Genomic DNA, 23,530 nt, shown 5'->3' with positions numbered 1-23,530 from the left:
AAGGAACCTATGAATCTTCCTCCTCCTTCTGTTTCCCCCCCAGCCTGAATGTGCAAATGCTGGGAGCCCTAATTGGAACAGGTCCATCTTGGCTCCTGCTCCCTGCGTGGGAGTGCGAGGCCAGCCTTGGTGAAAACAGTTCAAAAGTGCAGACAAATTTCAGCTAATCCTGCCTAAGTAAATTGGGGGGCTCAGCGGGGTTTCTTTGCTCAAACATCCTCTCCCCCTCCCCCTCTTCCAACATTACACCTGGAAACCTCAACTCCCTCACAGGCTTGTTGGGGGGGGGGGGGAACCAATTTTCCTTGGGTTGGAGGCTGTGATTATCACAAGCCCCCCATGCGGGGGAAGCAGCAAGGCAACCAGCCAGCTTGTCCAGCCAGAAGAGCTTGTATCGAGGCCCCTTCTATCTGAATCCCTTTCCTTTTCTAAAAAACTGAACTTTGAAAGTGTTGCAGGAGGAATTCAAATATCCTGATTTATTTATGTTATCCCATTTCTTTGACTCACCATTTGTAGTCACATTTAAAGGTCTTTTGCCTGTATCGCATCAGTCATCATCTGGCACAGTTAGCTTCAGGTCCAGTCCCGTCCCCCCCGCCCCCACCATTCAGAATTGGTCAGGTGTTAGGTGTATGGCTTATGTACTGATCAACCTAATAAACTTGACCTGACTTAGAGTTGGTCTGGCATAGTGGCTATGAGATCAGGACGTCCTCTGGTCAAATAGCCAGGATGGTGTTGTGGTTGGAGAGTTGGACTTAGACCCAGAAAATCCAGGTTCATATCTCCACTCAGCCATGAAGCTTCCTGGGTGACCTTGGGCCAGTCACTCTTTCTCTCAGCCTCACCTACCTCACAGGGTTTTGTGAAGACAAAAGCAGGGAAGGAACTCTTGCATATCACCCTGAGCTCCTTGGAGGAAGGGTGGTAAAAAAAATAAATAAAACAAGCTTACTAAGTGGTCTTTGGCAAGTTTCTCCCTCTCAACCACAATAGAAGGATAAAAAAAATATTCACTTCACTTTATGGATTGTTACAGGTATAATGGTTGGGTTGTGGGCTCTGAAGCAACGATTGCAAAATAACTGTTCTTCCTAAGAGTTCTGGGTCTGTGAAACTAATGGATGCTGCTCTTAGACCTCATTACAATGAGACATTAAGCATCTTTTCCCAGCTAGACCGAATAGGTTATATGGGAGTGGTGGAGTGAGGGGGGAAGAAAGTGATTTTGCTTCAGCTGAAGATAACAGTGAGCTCAGTCTCTGACCTCAAGGTCCATTCATCAGTCCTAAGACAACAAAGGACAGTAGAAGGAGTGGCCAGGTCAGCCTGCCCCTGCTGTGACCAACCGGACATCCATTCTTGCCGGGCTACTGTGTAGGGCAGCAGGAAAGTGAGTTAGGACAGGACAGGACATTTTGACAGTGAACGTTTTGAAAGCGAACGCCTGGCTAAGAGTTCCTGTGGGAAGCATGGAGAGAGGGAGGAATCCTTGCTATCTCCCCCCGCTGATCTTTCTTTTGTTTTTGGCTCTTAATATAATTTGATTTGCTTTAAACAAAAGTTTTGTAGTGGTTTGGATCCCAGCAGAGCCAATTTCGTTTTAAGGACAAACTCCGTGTGATCGTAACGTTCCTTATTTGCTTGAATTGTTTTTATATATGCAAAGTCCCAAAAGAGAAGATCTCTCCCCGGGCGGCTGGGATATTGCAGCATGCGTTTGAGTTTCACACTCCCAGTTAAATTTTGGCATTTCTTGTTCATAAGGATATTGGGATGGGGAGAGAGAAGCGGAGACCTTGATGAGCCTTAACCATGATCATGGCCAAAAAATGTGTCTGGCAAAAGGGTGTTTCAGAGCTATGCTGCGCATCTGAAGGGGTTCAACTTGGACAGTGTTTCTCAAACTGTGGGTTGTGAACGAATTTCAGGTGGGTCACGTAGCACCTAGCTCAGCCGCCATTGACAACACCAAGCTAAAAATACAGGGTGCAGAGCTGATGAGCAGGGAAAGCTCCATGTGGGAAAGATGTGTGGTGTTTTGCCCTGAATAGGTGGGAAGATGGGATGCTGAAAAGGGGGAGGGCTGTGTGGGTGGAGAAGGATCCAAGTCTGCCTTCTGCTTTGACTTCCAAGCTGGAATGTTTGAATATCGGCTACCCAAAATATCAGCACAAGTTTGCTGTGCAATGGGACTTTTGGCTGATCACAATTTAGGCTTGAAGCCTAAATTGATGATGTCACTTCCGGCTATGACATCACTTCTAGGTTAATGACATCACTTCTGGTGGGTCCTGACAGATTGTCTGTCAATCTAAAAACTGGGTCCTGATGCTAAAATGTTGGAGAACCACTGATCCAGGATGATTTAAGGGCACAGCTAAAAGATTGCATGCTGATATAACTAGAGTATGTTTGCGAGCACATTGATGTATTGTACAGGGACACATGGCAGGAATTTGGATTGGCTGCAATTGCCTATCGAGTACACACACAGTGACCTTTTGCAATTGCCGTGTAATGTGTAAAACAGCCCTCCTTGCAGCCAGCCAAGGGGAGTGTTGTCCAACTAGCGTTGATCTTGGCTCCTTAAGGCAAGCCAATACCTAAATTTCTTCTGCCTCAACTTGTCATGGATTTATCTTATCTCAAGGCAGTTACCTATTATCTACCTTTGGGCAGTTCCAAGTCTGCGGAGGGTCATAGGTGGAACAACACTGGATTTTTGTAGCATGCCAAGTGGGCTTCGCTATCAGCTCATACCGATATAAATCTGGCCTTGCAAAACTCATAGCTTATTAATATATAACTGGATTTGGACGAGTCTAAGTCCCGGATGTGATCTATGAATGCAGGCTTTCTAGTAAAATAATAGACATTCCTTCAACCCAGATACTTCACCACCTGTTTAAGGCAACACCTTTTTTCTATACTCCATCCCACCCCTTGTCTAGATTGCAATCCTTAAAGTAAGTTTCACTGAAATCTACATGGTTTACTTCTGTGTAAGTAGGAGACGGTATACATGCTAAGGCTACTTGTGTCTACTCAAGAGCAAGCTCCATTGAACATAGGACTGGGCTGCACGACCTCCTGTTTCCCCTTCGTAAATTCCCACTCTTGCTGATCTACTGAGGCTGTTTGTTCTAATGTGGAGAGAGGCGAAATTCTTATGGAAGCCTCCGTTTGAACTGTGAACGGGCTTTGCAAGTGTGATCTTGCTGCTCTGAAACCACTGCTCATTGCAAAACAAAGACGAAATGTTTAAAAATGTTTGAGCTGAAATGGATCGGAGGAAATTGCACTGAAGGAGGCAGGATTCAAAAGGATGGAGGAGAACTTTTGGCAGTGGTAACCTACCCTGCCGGAGGTAGAGTTTGCTGATTGGTGACTTGGCGTTGTACTGATGGGATTGCAGTTGAGTTTTTAAAGAATATTATACTGTTCTACTGCTCTTACATGGGATTCCCCCACCCAGATTGCCAAGGAGATCTATATCTTTCTAGCTTTGGTTAAGTTGCAGTACCCAATCTTCTTATCCCATTCATTGGACCCATTCAAGCAAGAAGTAAGTCCCAATGACTCCCTGGAAAGTATTTGTAGGATTGGTTGCAGGCTGCAGTCCCTATGCACCCTATCTAGGGAGAAATCCCATTGACCTCACAGGCACATTTGAGAAATCAGGCAGCACACTTCGCATACATTGTTTTAAGGTCTGCTTTGCACATGTGTGTTTCTCTCCCTCTCTCCCTCTCCCTCTTCTGTTTTAAAGAAAGTTAGTGGCCATTAGGGCAGGATCTTTGTTTAGTTTGTTCCGGGCCGCATCTGAGTCACTGTCCCATAGCCAGGGAGCAACTGTGGCTGCCCTCGAACCAGATTGCAAAGGTAATTGAGCAGTTTCTGGGTGGTCTCATGTAACCTTGGAACACACTAAGCCCATCATTAAAAGGCAACAAGCTGCTTAAAGGGAAGGGGAAAGGTGTACTGGCCACTTTCTCTTGCTGCTATCTGAAAGCGGAAGATGGATAGCAGAGATAGCTGGGGCGTGTGTTTATTTCTTCAAAGCCGAGCTAATAAAACCTTCTCCATATCCAAACAGCATTCTTTAAACAGGCTTTGGAATCTGCTACTTATTCTCCAAAAGCATGATTATCTTTTCCCACGCTTTTATTTTTTTTAAAGAAAATATTCTACCAAGTTCTTCTTGAATTATGCTAATAAAAAAGAAAAGGCAGTCCAGACCTGTAGCGTTTTGCTAGGAAAACAAAAACAAAAACGTTAAGCAAATTCTGGTCATTTTTGCATGTCTGCCATAAGAACATGCCACAAGAGTGTCAATGCTGACTGTTCAAAGAATTGATAAGAAGTACAGTTGGTTCTCATTATCCACTAGAATTAGGTTTCTAGGAACCCTTACGAATAGCGAATTCGCAGATAACGAACCATTGGTCCTATGGGATCAATGGGGTTAGGTGCGAGGGGTTCCATGGGGGGAAGGACACCTTCCCTGCCATCAGAAGAATCCAGCGGAGACCCTCAGGAAGTCAGCAGAGTGTAGCAGGAAATGCCAGAATATCTCTGAATGCAGTACAGACCTTCCAGAGTCTTCAGGGACCTTCGGAATGACACCTGCAACCAGTGCAGACCCCTATAAAATGACCTGTTGAAGCTTCTGCTGGCCATTTTAAAGGTATCTGCACTGGTAGATACCGTTCTGAAGGTCCCTGCGGTCTCTGGCAGGTCTCTGCATTGCAGATAAGGAGATGCAGATAACCAGAGAAGGTAGCAATTCTGCCCCTCGCAGATAGTGAATTTGGATATAAAGAGAACTGACTGTATATCACTTTTTGTTAAGTCCTCAAAATTTTATAGCCTGAAAAAATGCTTGGTTGTCAGGTTTGCAGAAGGAATGAGAGACCATGACCTGCATTGGTGACTGCCCAGGCTTTTTGCTTCAAGCTGCTTTCAGCAGATCTCAGTGGATATTTTTCCTCCTCTAGAATGCACCAGGAAATATGACCCTATTTCATGTAGGAAGGTTTTCCTGCTGCGTTCTAGAAGAGAAGCAATGGCACTTGTCAGAAGCCAGCCTTCAGGAACTACACTGCCCCCCCATATCCACATAATTACTGAATGAATAATTATTGAATGAGCAATGACTTGATAGTAATTAAACTTCAGATATTAGCCCACGACGTCCAATTACCCTATGCGCTCCGACTCCATTTTGTTCCAAGGCTCTGAGATATACCCAGAGTTGCAGTATATCACTCTCATTCAGCCTGCTTCTGAAATTTGTAATCTGCCATGTGAGATCTGAGCCCAGCAACTCCCCAAATGGCTGAAGGAGAGCCGACCACAGCCAGGACTGATAATTTATTGTCCTCTCATTCAGCCTCTTGCTATGGTGGCCGCCTCTACCAGACACATGGACTTGTGCTACTCATTGATGTGTTTTGATTCATTGAAACGCGTGCACATTTTACATTGCCCATTGACAAGCATTCAAGTTTCAAAAGGCAGTTGCATGGCCTTCAAGAAGATGATGTGTGATGGACATCTAAAATGTGGAATCTGGACCAGATTACCAACCCTGCCATCACCCTTGGATTTGTAGTTTGGTGACTTTTTCCCCCAGTGTTTCTCTACTTACATGTTTGTCTTTGCTTCTCTTTTTTCAGATATGGAATGTGCAGATGTGCCCTTGTTAACTCCAAGCAGTAAAGAAATGGTGTCCCAGGCATTAAAAGCCACCTTCAGTGGTTTCACAAAAGAGCAGCAACGGCTGGGAATCCCCAAAGGTATGCTGAAGGTTTGAATTGCATAAAACAGCTATGTATTGTTAGTTTGACTGTAAGTGTTCTAGCTGCCAGTAGACCTATTGTCTATTAACTTATCAAATCATTAAAAAAAATACCTCTAAATGACTCTTTGTGTTACTGCAGTACATGGGGCAAGACACAATGTGGGGTGCCAGAATGAGAGGGAAAGGTGTCTCAATATGAGTGGTTGAATATGAAGAGACTTCCTTTTATGAATGTTAGCAGAAAGGTAGTATGATTTACAAGTTGGAAAAATTTAATCTGGTTTAACATATGGCCTTCATGGTCTTTAATCCATCTTCACCCACTGAGATGCTAACAGTTACCCAAGATAGAAGACACAAATAACTGTGTTCAATTGCTCTCTTCTCTGGTTTCTTGGTGCAGATCCTCAACAATGGACAGAGACCCATGTACGAGACTGGGTGATGTGGGCGGTGAACGAGTTCAGTCTGAAGGGTGTGGACTTCCAGAAGTTCTGTATGAACGGAGCTGCCCTGTGTGCCCTGGGCAAGGATTGCTTCCTTGAATTGGCGCCAGACTTTGTAGGAGACATTCTTTGGGAACATCTGGAGATCCTGCAGAAAGGTAATTAGTGATGATAGGGTGTTGAAAGAGCGTTCCAACTGGGTATGTTTTGGGACAATGGATAGACAAGGGGATGGACAGAGTGGATAGAGAGATGCTCTTTACACTCTCACATAACACCAGAACCAGGGGACATCCACTAAAATTGAGTGTTGGGAGAGTTAGAACAGACAAAAGAAAATATTTCTTTACTCAGCGTGTGGTTGGTCTGTGGAACTTCTTGCTGCAGGATGTGGTGATGGCATCTGGCCTGGATGCCTTTAAAAGGGGATTGGAGAAGTTTCTGGAGGAAAAATCCATTATGGGTTACAAGCCATGATGTACATGTGCAACTTCCTGATTTTAGAAATGGGCTATGTCAGAATGCCAGATGCAAGGGAGGGCACCAGGATGCAGGTCTCTTGTTATCTGGTGTGCTCCCTGGGGCATTTGGTGGGCTGCTATGAGATACAGGAAGCTGGACTAGATGGGCCTATGGCCTGATCCAGTGGGACTGTTCTTATGTTCTTACAATGCTAGAGAACAGTCTTACACTATGAGAGCATCTGGATTTTCCACATCCAATACACTCTGTTGGCTATGCCATATCGGTTTTGTTTGGCAATGTTCAGTTCTTGGCTCAAAGGGGAAGGGAGAAGAAAGCCCTGCTGGCTAACCAGATTCTTCATGGGGTCTCAGGGCAGAACTTTACGGAACAAAAAAAAACTGTAAAAAAAACAACACAGGACTGTTCTCCAGAAGAACCTGGAAGTGACATTATGACTGGCTGCTCCATTGTCTTCTAGCATGCACAACCAGCATGCATTAAACCCACTGTGAGACCAGTACGGGACTGTTTTGGAAGGGCTAGTCTGGAGGAGGTCCTGAATAGGAGGACATCAGCTATTCCTGGATTACATGGAGACAAGTGCTTAATTGTGCTGTTTTGGATGACTGGAACAGGAGGGACTAGTTTTTGTTCCTTCCAAGAAACCCACTGGCAAATGTAGATTATTTTGGCTCCTACCTGTGGCTTTCTGAAAGTAAACACAAGCAAACAAAGCCTGCCTTTTACTGAGTCAGATCATTAATTAATCCACTTCAATATTGTTTGCACTGCTTGGCCGCAGCATTCCAGGAATTCAGAGAGGGGTTTTTTTTCTAGCCCGACCCAGAGATGTCAGGATTTGAACCTGGGACCTTTTCCATGCAAAGCAGCTGCTGTGTTCTACCCGGTGGGTGAGGACTGAAAGCGAAATGCCTTGGATTCAGCCATACAGTTCATTCACATCCTGTGAAGGTCAATCGCTTGCCATGTGGGGAAAGACTTTTCAATGGCATCTCCCATGGCAACTCTGACATACACTGTGGACATGTTGACAATCTTTGGAAAGCCTCCTAATGAGATTTCTTGCCTGGTATCAAATACAACATGTTGACTTAAAACCATCATCCAAAATAGTATCCTTACGATGGTTTACTACAGTGGTTCCCAACAATAATGGAACTGCCCTCAAGGTGCTCTGGGGTACCATGCCACACACCACGCCCCCATGCTTACCAATGAAACAAAGCCTTGTACAACTCCTGGACCAACTGGGGAAGTGTTCTGAGACTTCCCCACAGTCTTAAAAACAGTATTTCTGGAAAACGGAAATATTGTTTCCAATTTCATCAGAGAATCCGTAAGCCTTTCCATGCAGTCCTGGATTCGCGCGGACTCAGCACCTAGGGCATTTGCCCTGTGCTAGGTCTGCCGCTAGTTCCCAGACTTGTCCCAAACACCCACAAGGGTGCCTTGGGGGGTCACCCCTCCTACTGGCTCTCCCGTGTGCTGCCATCCTAGATCTAGTGAGATTTCAGGACTGTCATCTTGGATCTTGCAGGATTTTGCGTGATCCAAGATGGTGGCGCCTGGGAAAGCTGGGAATAAGAGGTTGCAGGGGCATCATAATCCTGGGAAATTTGGGAACCACTGGTTTACTGCCATAATGTACAGAAACGGTTAGTCACAGGCGTTAACTCAAGCCTGCCCCATCAGTGACACGCCCTGCCAACCGGCCACGTTGATACGTATATAGGCGTCCATAACAAACCATAATGCAGGGAGTTGTCAAGGCCTTGGCGCGTGCCTGATGGGCTGAGTTTGGGTTTGTAGACCACCAGTCCCAGAGGCCTGCTCTAAGGCCAGTCCTGTTTGTCCAATGGAAGTTTTTGTATGAGAACCGTGCTTCTTCGTTTCGTAGGAAGATGATCTTCCTTCTGCTGTGTCTGTTTCCCACTATAGTACCTTGCATCATGGGCATTTTTCAGCCAGCAGGCAAAACAACATCACAATGGGGATGGCTGCAATTCTTGTTTATGCTGAGGCTAGCCAGAGATAATGCACAGTCATTCAAATAGTACCTAATTTTGGCCTCCTCTCTTGGGGACGGCTGAGAGGGAAAAATATATATATATACATCCGAACAAAGCCAAGTCTTGTGTGAACTGAGAGGCCAGAGCCTTTGTGCCTTCTCCCCTCCTCCTGAGGTCTGCCAAAGCCCAGGGTGGATGACCACAGGGAAGGGTGGGACCAGGTTACAATGGGCAACTATCCAGTGAATTTGCAGTCAAGTGGAGGGCACTGCTGACTGCTGGGAAATGGGGTTTATTTTAGGAAGAAATTCAAAGGGGGGAAAAAAAGGTCATATAAGCCCAAATAGATGAAGAGCTCCCCTGGTTGCTGTTGCAGTTTTTGTCCCACTTACGCAGCTTGCGGTAGGTGAGTCACCTTTGACCAGAAGATTGTGAAACAGCTAACAGAGTGGGAGGCCCTGTAAAGAAAGGGGACGGGGGTGAAAAATGAAATATTTCCTGGTGTGACCTGGTAGGTTTTGATGAATTTGACCCAGCAGATACCAAGGCTGTGTGTGACAAACTTTAAGGAACTTTACTTCAAGTCATGTTCTAGCCCCATCAGAAAATCTCAGTGTTTTCATGGCATTAGATTTGAATGTAAAACCTGCATAGAGACACTGAACACTTGCTGCATGAAATACGGGGCCATGATGGGTTTGAGTGCAAGAGCATTGGTTTCCACGAGCTGCTCTTTGTAGGAAATTATATACAGTCAGTTCTCTTTATATGCAAATTCGCTATCTGCGAATCTGCTTATCCGCAAAGGGCGGAATTGCTACCTAGCTCTGGTTGTCCATGCCTCAGTGATGCAGCCACATTGTGGAGGCTGCAAGGACCTTCAGAATGGCACCCGCAACCAGTGCGGATCCCTTTGAAATAGTGGCAGAAGCTTCCACTGGCCATTTTAAGGGGTTCTGTGCTGTCACAGGTGCCATTGTGAGTGTCCCTGCAGCCTCTGGAAGGACTCTGCTTCATTCAGAGATCTTTGGGCACTTCCTGTTGCTCTCCGCTGACTTCCTGAGGATCTCTGCAGGATTCTTCTGAAGGAAGGTTAGGTACCCCTTCCCTCCTAGGGTACCCTTTGCACTTAACCCCATCGATCCCATAGGATCAATGGTTCGTTATCTGAAAATTTGCTGTCTGTGAGGGTTTCCAGGAACCTAACCCTGATGGATAATGGAGAACTAAATGTACAAATAACATGTAGATAGTTCTGTGTCATGAACACCTCTTTGTATTTCTGCTTATATGCAGAGTGGATTTCAGCATCCGCAGATGCCAAGCCCGTGACTGGAGGCCTTGAAGAACCACTCAGACGTGCATACCCTTCCTGCACCTCAGAAGGCCTCCTGGACACAACCAAGAGGCACTTCTGGTTTGTGCCGGAGACTTCAGGTTGTGACTGGGAGGACTTCTGAGACCCAACCGTAGATTTAATTATCCATGGAATTCAGTATCCACAGGGGATCCTGGAACAGATCCCCTGCAGATACCAATGGCCCACTACTGCACTGCCCCAATGCATGTATGTACATGTTATGTACATACATGCACTGAGACATGTATGTAATATTAGTACATACATGCTTATGTCTAATAGACATATGACTGCTGTTGTTGTATAATGCTGTATATGTAGTTTTCACTGTTATCCATGTAGGAAGCATGTCATGTTTGAAGTGGCACTTACAGTGCAAGTCCGTGCATGTGTACTCAGAAGTAAGTCTCATTAAGTGTGCAGTGGGGCTTACTCTCAGGAATGTATGGATAGGATTGCAGCCTTAGTGATGAAGGTTTCTGGGTGATCCAGTCTAACTTGCCATCTTTCAGCCTAATTTAACTCATTGGGTTGTTCTGAGCAATGTAATAAAGCATTTTTGCCCTTTGAAAATTACTACAGAGATGATGATGATGATATAACTATTCATTTTTTTCTTTCCTTGATGCAGAGGACATAAAGCCATACCCAGTTAACGGAGCAAACACCGACTATCCAGAATCTCGCTACACATCAGACTACTTCATTAGTAAGTCTACATCTTTTTTTTTTTCCTTGTAGCCAAGGAAGCAGGTTTAGCACCTGGGAGTTTGAAGGGGAAAGTTGTTTGAACTTGTAGAGAGAGCATTGGAAACTATAGAATCTGTCCATTGGACTGGAATTCTGGAATGGAGTCTTGGGAATCACAGTTCCAAATGGCGTTTCTCTGATGTCATACGTTAAAAATAAGTTCTCTTGAGTTAGGAAGTGAATCAACCTCTTTGGTAAAGATGACACATTTATTAGCACAGCCTCTGTTCCCGTCATTTAAATCTGTGAATGGCTATCTGACCTGCTATAAAAGCAGCCATAAAAAGAGTGAGGGCCATCGCCCATTGCTCATGAATGTTCTTGGTTACTCATGGTCACCCAACTGGACTAAAGAAGTCCTGGTTGATTATTCATATTAGTTTTTAATTGATTAAGGGCGCAATCCTAACTCCTTATGTCAGTGCTTTCCAGCACTGTCTTAAGGGCAATGCAGGTCCGAGGTAAGGGAAAAAACATTTGCTTCTTTGAGGAGGCCTCTGTGAGTGACACCCACCTGAAGGATGCAGCACATGTCCCATTGGCACCTCTATGCCAGTGCTGGAAAGTACTGATATAAGGGGTTAGGCTTGCACCCTAAATCAGGTATCGGTTAATGAAACAACCTGAAGAAAGGCATACTTTTGGATTATGCATGTAAGTGCCATATAACAGGCCCCACCAGGATGCAGGTCTCTTGTTATCTGGTGTTGCTCCCTAGGGCATTTGGTGGGCCACTGTGAGATACAGGAAGCTGGACTAGATGGGCCTATGGCCTGACCCAGCGGGGCTGTTCTTATGTTCACCTCAGAACATTATCTTGAAAAGAGGCATTTCCTCTAATGAAAGAGAGATGGGAAGGGGGATGCCTCTTCTGAAAAGGTGGGTGCCACCTGCATTTTTATAAGTACTTATATTAAAGAATTAATTTCTGTAAGAAATGTGTTGCCTGGTTATTTGGAGGAGTATATGTAGTCCAACAACAGATTTTTTTTAACCAATTCATCTAACCAATCCATCAATCGAACCGTGCAGCTCAAACCATTCCCTTCATGGGATTATTTACATGGGTGGGAGAGAAACAGGTCTGTCAAGTAATTCTTTCGATCCAATAAATATCAAAGAAGAAGGATGTATATTGAAAAGGGGCTGTTCTGCGCTGGCTGGATATTTTGAGCTTGAATGATTTTTTTTTTTTTTCTATCATAAAAGTTTGAGGATAAGGGGACCAGTGGAAGGGTTTGGGCTAACACCCTGAAGTTCTGATCTTGGTTATATTTACAGTTCCTGAAACAAGATAGCATTGACTCAGGGCTCCTCCAGGATTTCTGAGTACAGTGGGCCTTCCTTATCCATTGGTTCAACAGCCACAGATTTGACTCAACGTAGGGGGTGAACCCACACCTGGAGGGCCACAAGGACCTTTCGGATGCAACTGTCAGTGCCTTTCATGAGCGCTTTGAAGAGGCACTTCCAGTTGCTGGTGTCCCATCCGGTCCCCTCCATCGATTTAATTATCCACAGAATTTGGTATCTGCAGGGTGTCCCAGTGGATTCCCAGTGGATACCAAGGGCCCACTGTATATCATCCCAGTAATCTTCACTGTACCTGGTTGCTTGCTTTTGTCCCTTTTCCCATTTGGCCCTTCAGTTCATCTAACGCTTTCTGCTTGCAGGTTACGGCATTGAGCATGCTCAGTGTGTTCCTCCCTCAGAATTTTCAGAGCCCAGTTTTATCACAGAGTCCTACCAAACCCTCCATCCAATCAGCTCCGAAGAGCTCCTGTCCCTCAAGTACGAGAATGACTATCCATCCGTCATCCTGCGCGACCCTGTGCAGATGGACTCCTTGCCGACGGACTACTTCACCATCAAACAGGAAGTCGTAACACCAGATAACATGTGCATGGGGCGCACCAGCCGAGGTACTGTTTTAAAAGCACCAAGTATTTTGGGGTTCCCCCCAATTGTATGGTATGGGTGATATATGGGGGTGGGTGATAGCCGCTGTCCCGTGACTGCTCCCAAGTTGCCCTTGGTGACCCCTGTAACCTCTGCAGATTGCAAGTTAATATCAATCATAAAGTTGTACAATATTCCCTATTAGCTAATGAGGAAACCAGCACTAGTGGAATATATTCTGGAGGCATCTGGCTGGCTACATGCTGAAACGAAGTGCTAGATTGGGTGAACCTTTGGTCTTATCCATCAGGGCTTTTATGTTCTCCAGTGTGCAGGCAGAGGAATAATGCACTTCCCCAGCACCTGGGGCAGTGACAACCCAATGTCAAATGGCATTGTGTCATGCCACGTCACTTCTGGGTTCTCCCCAAAGGAGGGGTGCTCACTTTGGCTGCTTCATGCCACCCTTGTAGGGGGGCCTCTGGATGAGAAGGAACAGGCAATGCAAAGCAGCCACAGCAACCGCCCTTTCTTCAAGAAGAACCCGGAAGTGACTTCCTTGAAGGGCAAGTCAGTCAGTTTCAGGTTCTCCCCAGAGGAGGAGGAGCTGGTGGCTTCTTGCTGCTCATTCCTTCTCCTGTGGGGGGCCTCCACAGTGGAAGGAACTGGGGGCAGGAAACTGCCAGCATTTCCTTCATCACTAGGGTGGAGCCTCAGCGGCTGTTGTATGCCCCCTCTTTGGACATCTTGGTGTAGCACCCAGAATCAGTGCCACTCAGGCTCCACCCTAGTTATGGCTCTCTGTGTAGGCATGGTTTCAGGCTTTCTGGAGAGCATTTGTGGGAGCAGCCACTTGACAGACAGACAGCAGCTATTGTGAGACTCTCTGGATCAAATCAGAGGCTCAAACCACTGGAGGGACATGAGTACAGTCCATTCCATTCAACTGTAACCCCTCAAAATGCATGTGATTGGCAGGCAACACTGGTTTCAAAGCAGTCAAAATTCCCCTGTAGGTGGACATTGTGACTTCCATATGGAGGGAGATTTTTGCATTAAGCTAGATCAGGGGTGTCCAAAGCTTTTGGCAGGAGGGCCACATCATCTCTCTGACACTGTGTTGGGGGCTGGGGAAAAAAAGAATTAATTACTTGTAAATTTGAATAAATTTACTTAAGTTTACATAAATGAATATATTAAAGATGAACTTATATGAATGAATGAAGGTCTTGCAATAGCTCAAGGCCTATAAAAGGCCTTGCACAAAGCAAGGCTGGCCTTTCCTTTGCTGCTGCTACTGCATCACAGATGTGAAACAGCAAGCAGTGGAGGGAGCCCTCATCCCACAGCTCACGCAAGAGGTCAAACAGTCACCCTCACACTGAGTGCAGTTGCATCGGGCCAGTGTGGGCTCCAACAGATCTCCAGAAGGCCAGAAGCTTGAGGGCCGCATTGGGAGTCCTCAAGGGCCGCAAGTGGCCCCAGGGCCGGGGTTTGGGCACCCCTGAGCTAGATGATGCAAAGTTGTGTGGAGGAAGACCATATCCTGCAACTGAGAGAGGACATAGAGTTTGCATCACAATTGGTGCATTGGCTCTAAGACTAAACAAAGAAGGTGGATTTGATCGCAGCCAGTCTTGTCCTGACATGCATACAAGCCAGTGAAAGAAAGCAGAAAGTGTTTTGAACTAGGATTCAGAAAGCAGAGACCCAGAATGTACCAATTAAGCATATACAAAAGAACAGTCATTTTGGAGTGGTGCTAAGACTGCACTTTTCTCAGGACAAAGTTACCGGAACATTCCCCACTAGTGTTGCCAGCCATGAGGGTTTTCACCTGCTCAATCAGTATTTGTTTCAGATACTCTGATCACTAAATTTGGCCTTCTGATATTTTTTCCCCTCCTAGTATTCTTCCACATGGTGATCTTTCCGTTTCTGCCATTTGACACATCTAAGTCTAGCAGCCTCCATGCCACTGAGTCAGAAAACCCATCAAGTTCCCTTCTCCTCCACTTCCCAAACTTTTCTGACCTCAAGCTCCTGAACAGTCCAAACCTGCTCCTTTGCTCTGCCCACTGAACCACTCTTGGCTTTGCTTATTGGTCAGCTATTTTTTTTTTAAATCAAAAGTTCTCTGCACATCTGAAATTAACAGCCCCATCCTAAAAAAAAGTCCCATGCTATGATGCAGCGATATCAGTGCAGCCTCTGCTGCATCCAGCGTGGAAATAGAGGCTGCCCCCCCACCATATCACTTTGCGTGATCCACCTATTGGAAATACCAGAGGAAGTTACTGGTGATGATGTCACTGCCAGTAACTTCCAGTTTGGGAGTCCAGACACAATGTGACAAATACCAGTAAGAGACTCAGGGCCGATGGGAGGGCTTTTTCAAGCGCATATAAAGCTCATTCTAATAATAATAATAATAATAATAATAATAATAATAATAATACAGGTATTTATATACCGCCTTTCTTGGTCATCAGATTTCTCCTCAGACTTTAATTCAAAGCGGTTTACATAGGCAGGCAATACTAAATCCCAAGAGGGATTTTTACAATTGAAAAAGGTTCTGTCTTTCAAGAACCACAACATTTCAGATGGATCTTTTATGATCTGGTATCACATTCTGGCCTCCGTTTTCCTCCCACACAGGCTGACAGCGGCCAAAGAGCAGGTGGAATAACTCGGCATAGCTCGGCTCGGTTTGGCAGCTACTTCAAGGTCTTGCCGTTCACGGTGCCGGTGGCCTCGAACTGGTGACCTTTGGAGGTTATCTTCAGGCAAACGGAGGCTCTACCCTCTAGACCAGACCTCCTGCCCAATTCTAGAACTCTGACCAATGAGCCGAGCCTCCTACCACTGCTTCCCACATTGTGTTGCTGGTCTCGCTGCTAGTTGGCAGGGGTCTAGAGGTTCTGCATGTACCACCAGCAACAGCTACCACCAGTGGTACAAGTACCGTTGGTTGAGAAACATTGTACTAGACAATTCTTGAGACTCCCCAGTACCTAGCGGGTAGAAACAGAGCAGTGTGCTTGGGTTAAACATGTTGCTCCATTATTACCTTCCAACTTGGCATGGGTGTCCTGAAGGAAGGAGGAGCCCTTACTCCTCTTCCCAACTCCCAGCCAATCACCTTGCTCTGTTGGGACCCCGGGTGCCCAAAAGTTTCTGAGGAAGCTTTCCACTTTCCACTTGCCTTGCCAACAACCAAACAGCCAGGTAGGCTGGAGGGAGGGACATCAGCAGGGGATGTCAGTGTTCATATATACATGGGGTCCTTCACTGCCACATATCCCGCAGCCCACAATGACTTGGCGCTGGATCACAATGCCTGTGCATTTAATATATTAACATGTCCAACCATTGAGCTGTCCAGCTCAGCATTAGTGCCTCTGACTGGTAGACGTTCTCCAAGGTCCCCAGCAGAGACCCAACTTTCCTGCTACCTTAGATCATTGTAGCTAGAGAGCCTGGCAGTTGAAGCAGGTATGATGTGCCAAACATGTGGTGCACCAGGAAACTAGGAACAGCCTTCCCAGAAGAGCACTAACTAGAACGAGTACTCTTCTAGCCCTCGAGCCTTTGGAGAAGCTCCCCACCAGCACTTTATTCCACCCACTCCGTTCTTGAGAGAATAGTTAAATTAAAACATGGCAAAGTGCTTGGGTGAACGTACCAGTTTCAGAGCCCTCCCCTCTTCCCTTGAGGTTTATTATCTGGGACTCTGCTGCCAGTGGAAATTTCTGTAGGAGTCATCTTACACAATCTCAGCAGCTGTTTTCAGCCCAGTTTTGAGAAATTAATGAACTTGAATGATCCTATTACACTCTTACGTTGTCAGGAAAGAAGAAATGGTTGAGCAAGAACTGGCATGAGGAATTCTAGAGAATGCCGTGGAGGACATCTCACTCTCCCCCGTCCTTGTTAAGATCCCCTCTGAACGCCTGCACTTAAACAGGGAGTCAAATTGGCTGCTGTAAAATGCATAAATCTGAATGAAGCCACACCATTTGGCATCAGCTAACAGAGTGGTTTTTGATGGAATTATCTCTAGAAATACATTTGTGGCTGCTTGGGAACAAAGAAGAATTCTATCCATCTCCTCCATACAGCTCTGAGATATTGCATGCAGACTCTTCTCCAGGTGTGTCCCCTCCCATCTTTGGAGACAAGATGCGTGGCAATTGGGGATAGGGCTTGTTCTGTGATAGCACCCCACGTATGAGATAGCACCCCCAAAGAGGTCCATCTGGCCCCACCTTTGCTTATTTTTAGGCAGCAGCAGTTTTAGACAATCCTGATCTCCCAAACTTTTAACTTGAAGGGAGAGGATGATGTTTTCACAGCCACCAGCTTGATGTGAACCCCATTGTCTTCTTATCCCACAGGTAAACTCGGGGGCCAGGATTCCTTTGAGAGCATAGAGAGCTACGACAGCTGTGACCGGCTGACACAGTCCTGGAGCAGTCAGTCGTCCTTTCAGAGTCTCCAGCGTGTTCCTTCTTATGACAGCTTTGACTCGGAGGATTATCCAGTCGCCCTGCCCAACCACAAACCCAAAGGCACCTTCAAGGACTATGTTCGAGACCGAGCCGACATGAACAAGGACAAGCCTGTCATTCCTGCTGCTGCCCTGGCTGGCTACACAGGTAAGGAATGGTGCAAAATCTAGCATTCCAGATGCAGTTTGTTTCGAATGTATGAATATCACTGTTGCTGTTGGTATTATAGAACAGTGGTTCTCAAACTTTTTAGCACCAGGATCCACTTTTTAGAATAACAGTCTGTTGGGACCCACCAGAAGTGATGTCATTCACCTGGAAGTGATGTCATGGCCAGAAGTGACATCATCAATTGAGGCTTCCAACCTAAGCCTCGATTCGCCCAAAGTCCCATTGCACAGTGTGCTTGTGCTGTTAGTTTGCATAGCTTGAATTCAAACATTCCAGTTCAGAAGTCAAAGCAGAACCCAGATTTGGATCCTCCTCCATCCACACAGCCCTCCTCCCTTTCCAGCATCCCATCTACATACCAACCAACATGTTTTCATGTAACTGAGCAACATGTTCCAGAGATGTAGTTGTTGTAACGAGCTGAGGAAACATCTTATGACACCTTAAAGACCATGACTAGCACCAGAGGGGGGGGCTGAAGGGGGCAGAATCCCCAAGATAAGTCTTCTCCTTATTGCTTGAGAGAGTGCTTTTCTTTCTGATCAATCGGTATACATAAAAAGCATTTCCCCATGAGCTCCTTGCCCTTGATGTTTAAGAAAGGATCATTAATGTGAAATGGTTATTACCCTTTCAGAAATCTAATGTGTAGGGTGTAGTTCACCCCCTCCCTGAAATGCACTCCCCCCCATCAGTGCTTTCCATATATTGTTATTTCTCGTGCTGCCATTGTTCAAATTTGCGTGCGCGAAGATGTGGGAAGTGTATCTGGCAGCCAAAGAGGTGACTGACAAAGTGGGCTGTGGAGCATGACACAGCGCACTTATTTGTCTTTAAGGGGCCACAAGACCTGTGCGAGTGCCATGTGAAAATGTGTTAGAGTAGCCCAGTGACACGGGTTGGGCAAGAGCATGTAAAAAGCAACAGCACTGAAAATGTTTCAAGTCTGAAATGGATCAAATGTAATTTATTCTAGCGAGTTCAAGCTTGGATTCAATATGAAACCGGTACTGCAAATTCTAGCGTGTGCCCAAATACGCACACATTTGAATGCGAATGAGGTACATGAAAGCACCCTGTTGGTTTCAGATGTAAAGGAAATTTAATCACATAGGTTGATAAACATCCATCAAGCAGTCCAGACCCCCGAGGCAAAGAAATTCATCTTCCGATGGGATAAGAAGGCTTTTAATGGTCTCTTGTTTTAATGGTGGTTTTGCTTATCTTTCCAATGCTATGAACACACAGTATTCCAGTATGTGAATAGGGGAATACATATATTTGAATGTGAAATACTTTGCCTAGGCTTGTAATTAGGCTACTCAGGAGACAGTCTGGGTGTATGAAGTAGAATGTCCGACTCATGTAACAGACGCTGATGCACCATGACTCTGAGAGTTCCAGGACTCCTGCATTTCATCTAGCTTGGCCCAAAGATGCAGGGGAGGCTGACAGAAGAAAAATCTTGTTGCTCATTCTGGGTTTATTTGTGTTCAAGATCTCCCTGATTTCCTCAATGCAGAGGTGTAGCTTAGCCAGGGCGGGGGGTGGGGTGGGTCCATTGCCCACTCCATGGTGGAGTAGCGGTTTTCCACCATCTCTGCTGGGGGGGGGTGTGACATCATTTATTTGCATAGTAAATATCATGAAATCAGCCCTCACACCTTCCCACATTTCCGTACATTTGGAACTGCTTCCATGGCCAGGGCCACAAGTGCGCAGAGGAGGGGGTGATGGTGTGGGGGAGGGGCTGATCTGATGACACAGGGTAGCCAGCCCCAGGTACCCCCCCAGCTATGCTACTGCCTCTATGCAGCCTCACTTTCTACGCAGGGAGAAGATCACAGGGAATTCCACCTACACCTACTTACTCATTCCCATTTACTTATATATTCACACGCAGCAACTGTTACCCTGCACATGCCTGATCTCATCTGATCTTGGAAGCTAAGCAGGGTCAGACCTGGTTAGTACTTGGATGGAAAGCCGTCTTGGAATACCAGATGCTGTAGGCTTATACCATAGTCTTTCGAGACTGAAGGTTGCCAACCAACCATATATTCACACTTACAGCCCATCATTACCAGGCTTAAATTTTAAAGCTCATCTTGCTCAACTCTCATACAGCCCAATCCGACCAACGCTTTCCTGGGAGTAAGCCCCATTGACTTTAATGGGACTTACTTCTAAGTAGACATGCATAGGATTGGGCTGATACCCACCACCGCAAGTAGCAATCATGACCCAAAGGTATGATAGAGGTAGTCAAAAGTGTGAATGTGATTCTCTCTCCCCATTCATGTACCTCCTTGAGGGGCTAGATTTTTTTTTTTTTTTTAAACGGGAGATTTTAGGAGCACTATGCAAAAGGAAGTGTTTAGTTGCTTTGCCTTTGAGCTATGAAGAGAGCTTTCTATTTGTGGAACCAAGACGAGTAGGCGAGGATCCGAAAGGAGATGGGTGGGATGAAGAATGGCCCCTCTCCTTTTTCATGGTGGGAGGGGAGCGATATGAGCCAAGTAAGAGATGTAATCTTGAAATGCTACAAACTGTTCCAACCTCCAGAATAAGTCATGATATATATTCAACTTACTTGGGATTAAAATCATTATTTTATTCACTTGATAACTGTTGTCAGGAGCCAACAGGGATGGAATCAGAAACCTATGTGCTGAGCATGGCTGATCCATTTGGTGCGCTGCCTGGGCTACAGAATGTAGCATCTCCCTGGGCAGCGAAGGAGTCCTGGTGGAAGAGTGGCTCTGCCCACCCAGATTGGCCATTGGCTCCCCTCAACAGGAAGGGCCATAAAAATTGCCCGTACATCCTGAGAAATGATCGCATTTGTTGCTTATTATTGTGCTCTGTGATTTTTGACGCTTTGCTTAAGTGTATGATATGGTTTTGGGCTGAATCGGCTACTAGGTCAAAGAAATAAAATGGCCATTCTCTCCTGTTTTGAAAATATAAAATCCAGCAGATGCTCAATTGTGTCTCACTAAGTGAGTATACCAGGAGGTCCAAGGTTCAAATCAGCGCACTGACAGCACCATTCTATACATGCCATGTAAGTTCCATTTTATTTAGTTGGACTTACTCCCAGGAACATGTATATATAGGATTGCAGCCTTAGGCTGTTTCCTGGGAATAAGCCCCATTTAACACAGTGGGGCTTACTTCTGAATAGGCACGGATAGGATTATGCTCTCAGTGGCCTTAGACCAGGGGTGCCCAAACCCCGGCCCTGGGGCCGCTTGCGGCCCTTGAGGATTCCCGATGCAGCCCTCAGGAAGCCCCCAGTCTCCAATGAGCCTCTGGCCCTCCAGAGATTTGCTGGAGCCCTCACTGGCCCAATGCAACTGCTTTCAGCATGAGGGCAACTGTTTGACCTCTCATGTGAGCTGTGGGATGAGGGCTCCCTCCACTGCTTGCTGTTTCACTGCTGCATCTGTGATGCAGTAGCGGCAGCAAAGGAAAGGCCAGCCTTGCTTTGTGCAAGGCTTGAGCTATTACAAGACCATCATTCATTCATATAAGTTCATTTTTAATATATTCATTTATGTAAACTTATTTAAATTTATTCAAATTTTAAATGTAAATTAATTCTTCCCCCCCACTCCCCCCCCCGGCCCCTGACACAATGTCAGAGAGATGATGTGGCCCTCCTGCCAAAAACTTTGGACACCCCTGCCTTAGACAAAGCATTGATGTCTCATCCTGAATTTCTTCCCCTCACTTCATTTTAATATGGGGCTGATGATACTACTGGCTTACTTAACAAGGTGACCGTAAAGAAGCATTTTGTAAACAAGAACTGTTATAATATTGAAATGCTAAGTTATTATTTGCAGATTCCCTGAGTTAAAAAAAAACACGCACTGCGTTGATCTCTGCACTAAATTAAGAAATAGAACAACGACACCAGGTTATGTTGATCTTATGCTGTTGATCGTTTGGGAGACAGTGGGGTGTTTGTGTTTTATCACTGGAGAGACACCCAGCCTCTTGATGGTATCTACCCACTTGCTGTGAAGGTGCTGCATTCTGACGGAAGCTCCCCACTTGGCTTTTGAAGTCTTCTCAAGTTAGTGGTGAACAGACAGCCTTCTGAGCTCCCTTTATCTGCCCCCCACATCTCGACCTAATTTCACAAGTTGCCATGGCTTCTCAGAAAAGGTTGATGCGATTTTTGGTCTTATCTTGAGAGTAAGACTGTTAACTGTATAAGAGCTCAGAAAAACTTCACAGCTCCTCTAATTGACACACTCAGATACTCTTGGAACACCCTGAGTAGTTGCAAAAGACTAGTCTGATCACTCTTTTGTTGGATAGTCAGGAAGAAAGGAGAATGGGGACAGCAGCATAATGTAGCTGTTTCTTGAATGTTGCCAAGCTGGGAGTGAGTTGGTGTCAAAGTGGTGTCAAAGAAGAATAACAAAAGATATTTGTATTGTAACTGTTAGGAGTTTCAGATAGTTTTATTGGCAGTGGTGTGCAGCTTTAGGTGCCATTTTGACAGGGGGAAAAAAATGAACATGTAAAGTTCTTATTAAGAATACGTATATACCGCCTTTTTCAACAAAAATAGTTCACAAAGTGGTTTAGATAGCAAAATAAATTGTTCCCTGTCCCCCAAAGGGCTCACAATCTACAGCAGATGCAGAAAGGGAGCCCAGCTGCAGCCCCTGGAAAAGAAGCTCTGCAAAGAGACTGTCACTCTCCTGCTAATATAAGAAGACACCACTTTAAAGGAGGCCTCTTTGCCCAGTTAGCTGCAAGTTGCTTTTTTCCTGAATCAGTTGCTCCATCTCGGCCTGCATTGTTCATACCAACGGGCAACATCTCTCCTGGGTTTCAGGCATCTAGAGATGCCACCTGGGACCTCCTGCATGCCTCCATGTGCTTTCTCAATGAGCCGTGGTCCCAGTGTGGCTTATGACAACTGAAATACATAAATAACTGCCAGAGTTCCCACCATCATTGATCTTTCCAGGCAACCTGCACCTGCAGGGGACTGTAGAGTGCGTGCTAGGCTGCACTCTCAGTTCCCTCCCCTCCTCTCTGATAGATGCAAGGCCCCACATGCATCCTGTACGAAATGAATGTGCCCCCCAGAGACCTCAGAAACACATGTGTGTGTCTGCAGTTTCATTTGTGAAGCCAGGCCAGGCTGAGGGACGTGCTTGAGACCTGCCAAGTTGAAATGGACAAGAATACTTGCATGATTAAAGAAAGCAGAGCCTTTTAGGGGAGCAGCAGGGGGAATGTCCCCCTTCCTATTCAGGTTACACTGTGCGTAGACAGATGAAACATGTGCACTGTCCAACCAGTCAGCCTCACTGGTGTGAACCTTGGACAGTAGGAGGACAGGGGGAATGAACCAACAGCCGGCTTCAGAAATCCAAAGTACTTGTACTACTCTACTTGTACTACTTCAAGACAGTAATTGTTTGAATGTCCAGATCTGCCCCAGACACATGACTAGATGATACCCCATCTACTGGATCAACCCAACTGAATTTAATTTCCTGGCTGCTTGAGCTACACTTAACGCTTCAGCTATCTGCTTGAATCTGTCCCTTTTTTGGTGGAACATAAGGATTGAAATTTAAATAGGATTGATATTTCCCATAAACTGCAAAGAACTTCATGCGCTGAAAAGTGATGCATGCACTTCCCAGGATGAGGCCAATGGAGAGAACCAAAAGTCTGGTCCCTCAGATGCTTCAGTAGCACAAGTGCACCTGCTAGACACTTGCAAATGAGAACAAAATTAGCTCTTCATGTTCATGGTTGATCAGTGTTGCAATTTATTTATTTTTTTTTTAAATGCCTTGACTTTACCACTCAGTCAGACATGACACAAAAGACCAACACTGGCATGCGAAACTGTGATTCATTGCATGACCTATTGCAGCCCTCCAGTCATGGTCTTTTGTGCCATGTGTCTATGTGGTTCTCATTTACCTGTTGATAAACCTTGGTTAGGATGATAGCACAAAGTTGAGGATTATCAATTCCTCACCCCAGTCTCCCAAAAGCTACCTGGGCAGTTCACTGGAGGGGCTTCCTGGTGTGACTTGCTA

The 23,530-nt window shown here is 45.7% G+C and overlaps 1 protein-coding gene across 1 annotated transcript in view; it reads left to right on the top strand.

Moving 5' to 3' along the window:
• Positions 1-23,530, top strand: part of ETS1 (ETS proto-oncogene 1, transcription factor) — a 63,675-nt gene that overhangs the window by 29,280 nt on the left and 10,865 nt on the right. The window contains exons 2-6 of the mRNA XM_066639332.1: positions 5,685-5,804; positions 6,213-6,413; positions 10,742-10,819; positions 12,534-12,782; positions 17,160-17,420. Of these exons, the coding sequence (XP_066495429.1) occupies positions 5,685-5,804; positions 6,213-6,413; positions 10,742-10,819; positions 12,534-12,782; positions 17,160-17,420 (909 nt within the window). The remainder of the gene's footprint in view (positions 1-5,684; positions 5,805-6,212; positions 6,414-10,741; positions 10,820-12,533; positions 12,783-17,159; positions 17,421-23,530) is intronic.

Source organism: Tiliqua scincoides, chromosome 11 (genome assembly GCF_035046505.1).
Source record: "Tiliqua scincoides isolate rTilSci1 chromosome 11, rTilSci1.hap2, whole genome shotgun sequence".
NCBI lineage: Eukaryota > Metazoa > Chordata > Lepidosauria > Squamata > Scincidae > Tiliqua > Tiliqua scincoides.
The sequence above is the reverse complement of the archived record's forward strand: the minus strand, read 5'-3'. Positions and strand labels throughout refer to the sequence as shown.